This window comes from Phaethon aethereus (genome assembly GCF_964289735.1).
Source record: "Phaethon aethereus genome assembly, chromosome: 17".
NCBI lineage: Eukaryota > Metazoa > Chordata > Aves > Phaethontiformes > Phaethontidae > Phaethon > Phaethon aethereus.
In genome coordinates, this window is record NC_138593.1 from 10,349,449 (window position 1) to 10,362,228 (window position 12,780).

The 12,780-nt window shown below is 47.3% G+C and overlaps 2 protein-coding genes across 2 annotated transcripts; both read left to right on the top strand.

Annotated features, from left to right (window-relative positions):
* Positions 1-218: 218 nt before the first annotated feature.
* On the top strand, positions 219-2,214 carry GSC2 (goosecoid homeobox 2; the record flags this gene model as incomplete). The annotated part of the gene is made up of 3 exons (XM_082007533.1): positions 219-528; positions 1,316-1,563; positions 2,110-2,214. The coding sequence occupies 3 exons, from the start codon at positions 219-221 to the stop codon at positions 2,212-2,214; spliced, it is 663 nt and encodes a 220-aa protein (XP_081863659.1).
* A 1,188-nt stretch (positions 2,215-3,402) lies between these two features.
* ESS2 (ess-2 splicing factor homolog) lies at positions 3,403-12,380 on the top strand (the record flags this gene model as incomplete). The annotated part of the gene is made up of 10 exons (XM_082007601.1): positions 3,403-3,549; positions 3,896-4,064; positions 5,008-5,103; positions 5,719-5,885; positions 7,772-7,889; positions 8,638-8,771; positions 8,914-9,016; positions 10,385-10,494; positions 11,431-11,546; positions 12,095-12,380. The coding sequence occupies 10 exons, from the start codon at positions 3,403-3,405 to the stop codon at positions 12,378-12,380; spliced, it is 1,446 nt and encodes a 481-aa protein (XP_081863727.1).
* Between the last annotated feature and the right edge of the window lie 400 nt (positions 12,381-12,780).

Consider the following 12,780-nt stretch of genomic DNA (forward strand, 5'->3'; position numbering starts at 1 on the left):
AGTACATGTGTGCATAAAATAAAAACTCGGCTGCGAGAATGACAGTCACTTGAAATGCCAAGACAAAGCAGCAATTCTGGAGGGCTTTACCAGTCCATTTTAAAAGCTATGTAAACTGTCTTTTTCCTTGCAAGACCCCACTCTGGAGTCAGCACGCAGAGAGCAAACTCCGCTCAGCCTGAGCTGCCCGGTCCTGCGGCCGCTGCTGCCAGCAGAGGATGTCTTCGGAGCCAGTGTCAGATGCTGATGCCGGCAGGAGAAGCCTCAAGAAGCCATGTTCATTCAGCATTGAGGACATCCTCTCCAGCCCAGCAGAGAAGAGCCCCCAGGTCCTGGTCCCGCTGTGCCTCCGGAGCATCTTGGACTGTGCACCCAAGGGGCTGTGTGAGCTGGAGACCATCCCAGCCAGCTCCTTGCAGGAGGAGGAGGAGGACGAGGAGGAGGAAGAGCTGGAAGGGGCATCCCGCAACTGCTGCTGCTGTTCTCACGCCAGCACCCGTTCCCTGCAGGACTCACCGAGTTGGCTGGGTGAGTGTTTGTGTTTGATTCACAGTGTAGGGCTCGTGGAGGGGCTGGTGCCAGCGCTGTGTGGAGGGGAAAACCTGGGCGTTGAGTGGCAATATAGCGTCTGGCCTGCCACCACGGTGGTCTCAAACCTCAGCTCCAACAAGCTGAGCTCTGTTCTCAGCATGGCTCCCAAGAGCAGGCACTTTTACTTGCAATGCTACCAGGGTTTTAAAAGCAACAGGTGCTATTTATTACTGGTTTAGTGTAAACACTTGAGACGATGATGCTTGTAGGTGTGGAAGTTCTTTGTGGAGTGTGGGGCCCCATGGGCATGCTGCCCATACCCAGAGCTTCCTGACAACACTGGCCCTGGGGAACCTCATTTGTCCTTTAAGGAAAAGAGATTTTTGCTACACGTAGCAAAATTACCACATCTATTAAGAAAAAAAAGTAGCAGACCCTTAAAAATGCAGCTCAAGAGCATCCTGAAATTCAGAAATCCCCTGTGTCAGGAATGAAACAGAGCTCCTCGCCAGGCTGCGAGTTTCCAGCTGCTTTCTGGAGCTGGCCATAGTGCTTACAATTACTTACCAACTGGTAAGTAAACAAGGAAAACCCAGCCAGCGCTCCCCACCTGCACGCTTCTCCCAAAGCGCTGCCCTAAGTCCTCTCTCTTGCATGGTGATCATGCAGCTTGTCACCCACACCAGCTGGCCAGCTGCCTCCTTCCAAACAACATGTGTGGATGCAACTTGTGCCTGAACTGCCTTGAGTCCCTAACACTGCCACTGTACCTCTCCCCTTGCAGATGCCCGGTTCCCCTGGCCCATGCGGCTCTTCCACTCGGCAGTCAGGGTCTGTAAGAGTCCCCAAGGGAACCCGAGTGAGCTGCAGACTTTCCACCAGATCCAGCGCCGGACGCGCCGGCATCGCACTATATTCACCGAGGATCAGCTGCAGGCCCTGGAGACACTTTTCCATCAGAACCAGTACCCGGACGTAATCACCCGCGAGCACCTGGCAAACCGCATTCACCTGAAGGAGGAGAGGGTAGAGGTGAGATCCTGCCACTTGGTGAGGTGCTCTTTGCTGCAACCCTCCGAGAACACAGACAGGGGCCTTGCACTGTCTTTCTTGGGAACTGCAGACCCAGACCCATACCATTCTTGGGTATTTGACAAAACACAGTTTAGGTGTGGCAAGCAATGGAAGAATATAGAACAGTTCTGCTGGGCTGATTTGTCTGGTATCTGGTCCCATAATCTCACTCACTCCGTCTCTCCTAGATTCACCTACACAAACACACAGACATGCCCAGTTCTGGTCATCCCTGGCACTCGAGTGTATATTCCTTATTTTTGTGATCTGCGTGACTTCTGAATTTGTCATTGGGGGATCCCAGCTCCTTTGTGCCCCTTACATTTATCTGAGCAGGATTGCAGGGGAGGCACTGATTAAATTTTGTATCAACCTTTTATATCTGGAAATGTATTGCAGTATCCTAAATCTTACACTGTACAGCCCAGGAGTGTAACTGCCTGCCCCCCTCCGAGTAACATATGAAATGCAAAAGTTCTTCTTTTCTTGTTTTGCACTTTCTAGGTTTGGTTTAAAAATCGGCGGGCCAAGTGGCGGCATCAGAAGAGGGCATCTGCTTCAGCCCTGATCCTTCAAGGCACCAAGAAGCCCTCTGAGGAGAGCTGTTAGTGGTCGCAGGCTGTGTCTCAGCAGATGAATGCCAAGAAGCATCCATTTCCCATGGCTGACAGATTTTCTAGGGGGGGGAACCTGAGGGGGACTAAGGAAGGAAAAGGAAACCTCTGTGATTCCCAGAGGAGGAGGGCAGGTAAAAGCAGACATGGCACTTTCATGTTCCAGTTTCTCTTCCAAACCTAGTTCACATGGCAGATAACTCACCGGGCATGACCCTCAGATGCTTAAGCAGAAACCACTGCCAAAACCCCGTGCGGGGGACAGAGCTGTACCAGTGTTAAATGTGTGTGCTTCAGGAGATGGGGAGACTCCCCTTCTAGTCTTTGCTCTGTGCAGGTAGTATTTGTGCTTGTTTTACTACTGTAGATTTGCAAAACATCCTGCAAATGAATGTTTCCTATTTTCAGCACCTCGATGGCATCTAGAGTTGCTTTTGGGGTTCAGCTTGCTGAACAGGCGATTTTTTCCTTAAAGAAACACGGATTCCTCCCTACGGCCAGTGGGAGAGGTAATCCATCTGTTGTGGTGAGAGGGCTTGGCACCGTGAGCGTTCAGCTCACCTCTCCGGCCAGCCCGTGCCAGTCCCCCATCAGTGCAAGCGGTGCCTGTGTGCCTGGCATGGCCAGAGAGAAACCACGTCCTGTAAAGCAGTGAGAGAAATAAAACTGTCCCATCACCTCCGCACGTGCTGTGGAGAGCTGGCAGTGGGGGCCCTGGCCATGCCTGCCAGCAGCGCCTGCTCCCATCAAGGCCTTCGCCTGCCCCTCGGTCCGAGGAGGCCTTCCGCAGCCCTCGAGCACCCGGGCCGTGGTCCCCGCTCCCCGGGGAGCCCGGGGTGTTTCTGAGGAGCCCTGAGGGTGGCCGTGGGGGTCCTGGGAGGGGGAAGAGACCCAACGCGCGGCCTGTGGGTGCCAAAGGCCTCGCCCCGGCAGAGCCCAGGCCGTGAGGCTGCCGCCGTCCCCCCGGGCCGGGGTCGCTCTATTGGCACGGAGCGGGACGGGGCGGGTCCTCCCGGCTGGCAGGGGGCGCGCTGGCCGCAGCGAGTACAGCTCCGTGCGTCTCTCCTGGGCGGGACGTTCCGGCTTCCCTGTGGCGCGGCGGCGTGACGTCTCGGCGTGTCGCGTTTACGACGGCGGCTGAGGAGGGTCAGGGCGCTCGTCGGTCGCCTGAGCCTCCGGCGCTATGGAGGGGGCGGCGGTTCCAGCGGCCTCCTCCGGCGCCTTGGTGCCGGCTGCCGCCGCGGGCACCGCCGTGGCGACGGGGAAGGACGCGACCTCGCCGGCCCCCAGACGCCCGAAGAAGATCCTGGATGAGGAGGCCTACATCGAGGTAGGCCGGCGGGCCTGGGCCTGGGGAAGGGAGGGCAGAGCCCGGCGAGTCGCGCTGGGGCCCGGGAGGCCCCGCTGTCCTGGCACCTGGGCCGAGCGGCTCCCGGCTGGGGTGCGCCCGTCTCGGGTCTGTCCGGTGTGAGCCAGGCTGCGAAGCAGCGCTGGAGCCGCCCCGGGCTCCTGCACCTCCTGCGGCCACAGCTTACTAGCGCGCTGCTGCCGGCCCTGCCTCGGCCAGCGCCCGTGGGCAGCCCGTCCTTCCCGTGGGCTGAATGCAGCTGGCCCTGAGCAGAGCCGGCGCTCTGAGGTATTCCAGTGCTGCCTTGTAGTTGTCTCTCTGTTTGTAGAGCTTAGAGAAAATCATTCAGCGGGACTTCTTTCCTGACGTGGAGAAGTTGCGAGCACAGAAGGAATATCTGGAGGCTGAAGAAAACGGTGACTTGGAAAAAATGAGACAAATTGCTATCAAGTTTGGCTCCTCCTTGGGCAAATCATCGAGGGATACACCTGCACCCTGTAAGAACTGGCTCACTGAGGCATAAGGGTTTTATATCTGATATTATTGCTCTGGTTTAAGTGCAGGCAGTGTTTATCTTAAAGAATCAAGACTGATGTTGAATGGGAAATAGTATACCAGATTGGGCAGTAGCCAGTATCTGATGGCTGATGCTGAATTTCTCATTGGTGGTGTCTAATAATCCCTTCTTGAGGGATGATTTTGGAAAAAATAGCTATTGAATAGCAATTCCTCCAAGATATTTTTTGCCAAGTTCCTGCACCGTAGGGAATGTTAAATGCTCTAACGTGCAATATTATACTATCAGAAACTCTAAGCTATGTTTTGAATCCTTATAGTTTTAGGGGTTTTTGTTGTGTCTATAGATGTAAGATTTTTATGTATTGTGAACAGGTGGTGTTGGAAGCTGGTGATTATCAGGGGTTTGCCTAGCAGGCATCCAATGTCCTGTTGTATATTTGCTTTCACTTCAAGCTCAGGTGTTTCTAAACCCCAGTCCCTGGCTGAGTGCTCATGGTGGAGTTTAGGTAACGAACTTTCTTGCAGCAAAGGGCATGTGTTGCCAAGTGATTTTCTTTTTTCCCCTACTGTAGGTGCTGGCCCTGGCCTAGGTTAGGACTGTTGTGCTGCTGCTTGCTTCTTTTGGTTAAAGCTGTAGATAAGGTGGCAAATATACTGGGCTGTGGCGCTCCTGTGCATTTTTCCCAGCAGGAGAAAAATAGTGACTTAGATGAGAGCAAAATCTTGTTCAGTGGTTGGGACAGAATTGAATATTTTGGAGTCTTTTCCCAACTTTTTAATTAAATTCTTCTTCTTTTGATATGCCTTCTGCGACTTGTTTCGCACATGACCCTTACTGTGGTGGGAGATGTCACAGCAAGTGCCCTGTTCCATGCTCTAGTAACCATGTGAGCCTGTTTGGTGGTTTTTTTTCTGTCACAGATGTTACTCCAGCCACGTTTGAAACCCCAGAGGTGCATCCAGGTGGTCTTCCACTGGGGAATAAATCCAAAGCTGGCATCAAAGCTGCAGAGGAAGGTAGGAGAATGATGTTTTTCTAGCCAAATACTTCAGCAGCAGGAAAATACCTTTGTGAGCTCTGTCTTCTGTAAGAGTTTTGGGTATTTAGCAGGTGTTGAAGCAGTTTCCTTTAACCTTCCAGTAGGTGGAAATGATCACTCTGAAGTTGAACTTGCTGTAATGTTTTACATCATGTGTCTGAATTCTCAGTTATGGGTCTCTATGTCTGTGTAAGTTATTAACTCAGTTGATCTCTTTGAAGGCAGTAGATTTTTCCTGTGTCACCTGAAATTAATTCTGTAAGTAAGCAAAGACTGTAGGGGCAAAGCGATTCATACAGTATGTAAAAAAAGAATGTCTGCTAGCAGCTGGCCACTTGTGCATTTTCCCTATATTTATAGCTATAAATGCCATAAAACTGTTTTTGTGAAAGTTGTTTATATGTCCTCCAAAAACCAATTTATTATTGTACCACTCTGTGTGTATATATTTTTTTTTTTTCACCAAGCTTCATGTTGTTTATTAGTAGGTCTGTGGAAGGTTCACTGTCGGAAGGGATTAAGAGTTATGTAGAGCACTCTCATAGAAAGAGAGGTATTAACCTTTCTCAGGCTTCTTCCCTCCTCTTCTTAGGAGAAGCAGAAAAAGATGATAAAGATGCACTTCCCAGTCTGGACACCTTCTTAGCAAAACACACAAGTGAAGACAATGCTTCGTTTGAGCAGATCATGGAAGTGGCCAAAGAGAAGGAGAAAGTCAAGCATGCTTGGCTGTACAGTGCAGAAGAGGAATATTCCCAGGTAGGGAAATGGCTCAGCTGTATCTCTGCTCTTCCAAAGTGACACAACAGGGAAATACCATTTTACTGTATATCTTTCTTGTTTGGTTAAATAGAATATTGTCTTACCTTCTGTTCTCGAATCCTGCTATAAACACAGATGAGAATGCATTGGCTCTGAGCATGGGGCTATTGCATTGGACTGTGGAATTACTCATATTGTTGAATAAGAATAGAAAGGTCTTGGTTTTGAATAAGTGCATGGGGTGATCACATCTAAATTTGAGCTAAGCCTGAGTTTCCTGGGTCCTATGACAGCTCATTGCTTCCTTTTGCAGTCCTGTTTTTTCCCATCTGTAATGCAAGAACAGTGTTTACATAGTTGCCAAGGATCTGTATCTTCCTAAAGCTTTGAGACTGTTAGGGATTGCACTAAGTGCAAGTATTGCTGTTCTTGGCAGTCTCTTCCATAAGCAGCAATACCAAGGAGAGCAGCTGAGAACAGTTCCTGTTATTTGTCTGTCAGCCTTTTGTTTGCAAAGATGGTCTGTCTTATTTCTGTTCTCTGTTTCTATTATCAGTAATAATCCATTCAGCTGCTGAAGTCAAGTACTGTACACAGTATGACTGGCTATGCTGTCTTCCTCAGCTAGCTTTGTGAGAGGTTCAGGAGCTCTACTGGGTCTGCCATGTCAATCTTTCTCTATCAGCAGTGAGCAGCTGGCACTGTTGCCAGTGCCTTTTAATGACGTTTGGCACTGACACATGTGCGTTTACTGCTGTTATTGTGAGTGAGTGTTATGTTTTTATCCCAGCTAATGTAAACTGTTGGATTCTGTTACAATAAAAATGTCCTCTGTGGCTCTTTATGCATCATCTTTGCTCAAGTGCTTTCATCCAGAGTTGAAAGGCAGGCAGCAGGAGAACATTCCCAAAGCACAGGGTTTGCTTCAGGTCGAGGTGAAGTTGCCGGAGCTAGTCGTGTGCTGATGTTGTGTGTCTTCCTGTCAGCCAGCCCTCTGTTGAGATCTTGCGTTTCCTTGCACAGCATGCCTGTTTGTGTAGCAGGCAACTTCACTATGCCTCATTTAATGTATTCAGTGACAATACTGCTATTTAAATGTATATGGACGACACCTATTGAAGACAATATCAGTTCATGTCTTTAATATATAGCTTCTGGCAGTAATTGTCTAGCTTAATTAGTCTGAGAATTTTAAAATGGAGTAACTTATCAGTGGCTGACTGCATTCTATGAGTTTCTTTTTGGTGATACTAGTATGCTGGTAACAGCATGCAAGTAATCGTGTGAATATGTCAAATGCTTCCATACCCATACTGCCTATGGAAATATTTGAAAACTCTCTGACTAAGTATTGAAGAAGTGTCTGTTCTTTTGTTACTGCCTGCCTCAGCTAATAGTTTGCCTGAGACTAGGATGGTACAAATATTCTCCCAAGGTTACATGCCAAAGTCTTGTAGACTGCCTTTATATTAGATATGTGTCATATGTTGCTCTTCCCTTAGTTAGCAATGATGCTGCATTTGAATTTTCATTAGTAGATAGAGAAAAAAATTTGAACCATCACAACTGTTGTCACAAGATGTAATAAAGGCATAAACATAATGTTTCTGAGAAGTTAGTTCTTTAGTTCTCACTTGATGTTATACCAGAACTGTATATGGAGTTGTTGTTTGCAAGCTCACCTGGGAACAGGATTGTTTCTCGCGTGCCACTTGCAAGAGAGCGCTTGTGCCATCCCAGATGCAAAGTTAGGGCAGGTAGCTGAGGTCGTGATTGAGCTCTCCAAGTTTTGTATGCCTGATTAAAAGATTGCAGGAGTCTGTTTCAGACTTGATTTTTTTTTTTCCCTTTTTTAAATATTTTTTTTTCCATTGCCCTTCCAGCGACGAAATGAGAACCTGGCACTTCCTTCAGCAGAGCAGCAAGCTCTGGAGAATGTGAAAGCTGGACTGGAAACCTGGGAGTACACGGCTCGAAACACCCTCATGTATTATCCGACAGGTGAGGCATGCGGGTTTCTCAGAAGACGCATTGGTTCTAGGTGTGTTGACTCCAAACAGTGCTTACAGCACTTCTATAGATGACCGAGCAGCTGTTACTGGTAATTCTGTGCTTTTTGTTCTGTGAAGCTCAGATATGTAAAGTTGTTCTAAAAAGTCTTTTTTTTTTTCTTTCTTTCTTCTTTCTCCTTTTTTTTCTTTGGACTTTGCTCCTTTGCCTATGGTTGCAAAGTTTGATCATGTTCTGTTTGTCATTGAGAGGCTCATTATCTGTATTATAGAAACACTTGTTTTCAGGAGTCAGAGCTCTTTCCAGTTTTGTCTATCATATTTAGAAGCACTTTCTTGTCATCTTTAGTCATTCTTTGCTTCTGTCCAAAGAGTGCTCCTTGGGCTTGTTGTTCCTTGGTTGCTGTAGAAAACTACATCATTTTGTAAATGCAATTTTCTTTTTGGCTACAAATGTACAATTGGTAATTTCTGCAAACCAGTGAAATAGAGAAAAGAAATTCTTGTTGACTATTTTCTTAAAAAAACTCCTGATCTTAATTTATAGATTTCAGGTGTTAACAAAGAATATATCTAGTGCAAATTTTGTTTTAAATTGCTAGAGACACACACTGCAATTGCTGATGGTCTCTGTGTTGTGTAGGAATGTGTGGTAAGTGTTGTGTTGGTCCGGAGCTCTAGAGCACACTGCCGCCTAGTGTTACCTGAGCCCTTTCTTAAAAGACATTTTGCTTTTCAAGGTGTACCTGATGAGGATGACGTATTTAAGAAGCCCAGGGAAGTTGTCCATCGAAACACCCGTTTTGTGAAGGACCCTTTTAGCCAAGCCGTGAGCAAATCACAGCTCCAACAAGCTGCAGCCCTCAATGCTCAGGTTGGATAATTTTACTTCTGACTAAAACCTGGTTAGACTCTGCCCTCTGGTGTTGTTCATCAGCCAGGAGAACCATGTGTGTGCTAGGTACAGCTGACTCACAGCTGTCTCCACATGAATGGCATTGTCTTTTTGATTTCAGTACAAACAGGGCAAAGTGGGACCAGATGGGAAAGAACTGATACCCCAAGAGTCTCCAAAAGTGAATGGATATGGATTTGTGGCTACCCCCTCTCCTGCCCCTGGTAAGAGGGTTTTCTTATTTTTCTGGTGTAAGAGGACTGCTACTGCACTTATTTTGATGGTCTGTTTGTTCAACATTGGGATATCCTTGTTGGTTTATACAAGGAGGTAAGCATTCTATCTGCATATGTCTCATGAGCTGGTGACTTCCTTGTGTACCGTGTATGCCAGCTCGATGCAGTGCTTAAATCCTAGTCCAGTATGCTGGCAAGAGAAGTCATGCTGTACCCGAGAGGCTCTGAGCAAGCTGCCAGGCCATTGCTTATGGAATCATATAGAGGGTGGTGAGCCTTCCTAGGCAACTGGGATGCTCTACCAGCTTGTTTTATCCCTGGGTGGTGCTTCTCTAGAGCTTAAAGATAAGAATTCAAGCATTTCTCAAACACTAAGCTTCAACAAGTTCAGGTGCTCATTTTTCGAAACAAGGAGCGTTCATGTGAGTGTGTCCAGTGGTTTGCTGAGTGATGGTTCAGGCTGGCTCACAGGGACGTGGCATATCTCACTTCCTTCACAGTCTAACCTACTGTTTTCCTCCAGGTCTAGTGCTTTCTAGGTTCTTCCTTTGTCAGAATACACTTGTGTATTATAGATTCCTTTTGTTCAGATGTATTAGCTGCAGGATACTTTCAGTTAGAGCAAGCTGGCTGTTTTTCTTCCAGCTGAAATGTGGTATCTGAGTTTTTAGCTGTTCCTCACCAGCCATTATGTTTCCCTGTCTTTCGTTACTATGCTAGAAGGTGAACATACTGAGGCTTTTCCTCCAGAAAGCCTGTAGGTGGCATTTGGAGTGCACCTCCTTTCTGCATTGTAAATGCCTTTTCCAAACCCTGGACAGCAGGATTTTCTAGCCAGTGACTTATTCGGGCTCTTAGAATCTGTTCTGCAGCTGTAGCTGTTAGACAAGTCGCTGTGTGGTACAGGCTAGCCTCAAGAAGAATTGAGGGTACGTTTGGGTGTTGCATGTGTCTTAAGTCCTCTGCCTGTTTCCCTGCTTTGAAGTAGTTCCCTGTGTTGAAGGAGTTTTCATACAACAGCAGAGGGGAAGACTAGTACCGTAGAGGAAGAAATGAAAGCGTCATTAAGGAAAAGCTCACCAAATGGAAAAATAAACATATGGAAAGGACAGTGCTTGGGTGTTGTAACCTAGAGGGTGACACAGCCGCAGGCAATCCTGTGAGTTTAAGGTCATGCCCTTCTAATGGGAACCACATGTTACTATTCAGCATTGGCTGCGGTTTCCTCTGCTGTAGAGAGGATCCTTTGTGTGTTGATGAATTTGCTGCATTTCATAATTTGCTGCTCTGGATTTTTTGTGGTGAACAAATAGTCAAATATCTTGCATGAGCATTGCTTTTTAAATTTGTTTTTAGGTGTGAATGAATCTCCTTTTATGACATGGGGTGAAATCGAAAGCACCCCTTTGCGTCTAGAAGGGTCAGAAACACCGTATGTGGACAGAACACCTGGACCAGCCTTCAAGGTATTTCATGTCAGGAGTCAGCATGTCATTCTTTTTTGGGGGAGGAAGGAAGGACTAAGAAGAGAAAGGCAATTGAGTAACTAATAGATTAACATTGTTCTGGGAGTATGACACATTTCTAGGCTGTGTTCCCACTCCATGAGACTAATAATCTTAAGTTCTGCTTGGAGGGTGGAGGTGGACAGGGTTCCACATGAAAGCTACATGGTGGAGATACCTGAGGAGGAACACACACTGTAGGCAGGAGAGTGGGACTCAATATTTGCTGATGGGCCTAGACAGAGGGTCTTTCAGAGGAGGCTGAAGAGACACCTGATTACTCTGATTTTAATGTATGAATGGGTAGAAATTGTAGGATTTCTCTCCGTCTTGATCTTCTGGCTGTCACAGCCCAAGGCAGGTGTATCACTTGAGAGTAGAAAAGGTGCTCTGGCTTTGCTAATGGCACCTGACCCTGCATGCCACCTGTCTCCTGCTGGTGTCATTGAATGGGAGCTGTCTGAGACTCTTAGTTTAAGGAAGGTGTAATTTTCTGTATGTGCCTCTGTTTTGTCAGACTCTGAAGCCCTTGACTGGTTCTCCTGCTGTTTAGCAATGTCTGTGTTTGCCTGAGAGCTGGCTGGCTACAGGCCAGGCTAGGCAAGACACAGGTGACATTGTTTGTTTAGGAGAGACATCAGGAGGAAATGCCAGAGGTAATGGCTGCTTCCTTGACTGAACTGGTTTTACCATTTTTGTTACTTGCTAAGGCAGGTTGAAGGTCTCTCTGTGTCCCCTCTGGCTTTTATATAGCAGCAGGGAGGTGTGGGCTCACCCTACTTCTCCCTGGTTTAGATCCCTGTAGGCTGGAATCCAACTGTGAAGGTGCTTTGATTCATTTACGCACCGCTCCTCATATGAGTGCCTTGGTGAGTGAACTGTGTGATGTATTTATAGATCCTGGAGCCTGGGCGCCGTGAGAGGTTAGGACTCAAGATGGCCAATGAAGTGGCAGCTAAAAACAGAGCAAAGAAGCAGGAGGCACTTCGAAAAGTGACAGAAAATTTGGCCAGGTGAGACTTCTGTTTTGACAGCAGAACTGGGGATGGGTATTTTCTGATGAGATTTAAATCAACATATGTAGAAAGGGAGGAATGATAAGAGTACTGAAAGCAGGAAGAGGTACAGTCAAACTAGAAGTTTGTAGAAATTAAAAAAATTCTTGAGGGAAGGTGGCTGTCCCTTATACTCCCTCTTGTCAGCATTACTGTTCTGCCCGACAGCCACCCAGCAGTGCATCTGGATCGGTGTCTTGCCTCATTGCAAAGAGGAGACACGTGCTAAGGCTTGCTTGGCTGGGTCACGGGAAGGACAGAACAGGCTCAAAGGAAAAGGCGCAGGCAGTACCACTTAGGTTTGGGAGGGATGTAGGACATTTCTCTGTCACTGTCTCTCTAGAGAGACAGGCTGCATTTCCTGCAGGCAGAATGACTTCTGCAGCCCAGTGGGTCTGGTCTTCTGTGGGGGGAGTGGACACCAAGCTTGCCTGTGGAAGCATTAATGGCCTTCCTGATAAATGGCATATTTTTACTATAAAATCTTTTAAAACTGTTTATTCCAGCCTCACTCCAAAAGGACTAAGCCCAGCAATGTCACCAGCTTTGCAAAGACTGGTAAACAGGACTGCAAGTAAATACACTGACAAAGCCCTGCGAGCCAGCTATACTCCTTCCCCAGCCCACACCGGAACTCCTGGTTACAAGACCCCAGCAAGTGGGCCTCATACACCCACAAGCACCCCACAATCTAGGACAGTATCTCAAACACCGGTATCTCAGGATACTACATCCATCACAGACAATTTATTGCAGCTTCCTAAAAGAAGGAAGGCATCTGATTTCTTCTGAATATTCCAGTCACCAGCAAGGCAATAGTGAACTGGCTGTGCTTCGCTGACTGCAAACTGGATGTTGTGAGCCATCGGTAATACGGGGTGTTTAGATACACCTGCCAGAATGTAAGCCAGCAGTTACAAGATCTGGGACCAGCACTACTCTAGACTATATAGCTAAAATAGCCTGTGATGTGCTTTTTGGAAGCAGAGTATCTCCTGCTATGGTATAACTTTCCTTTGAACTGCATGGATGGGATGCACAGGACTGCTGTACCAAAAGGATGCTTCCTGCAATGGCAGAGAAGATTCTGGACTCCTTGGAAAATGGCGATAATTTTTTAAATATATATTTCTTTTTAAGATAGCCATGCATTTAATCACGTTTCTGTACAGATATGTCTATTTATAAAATG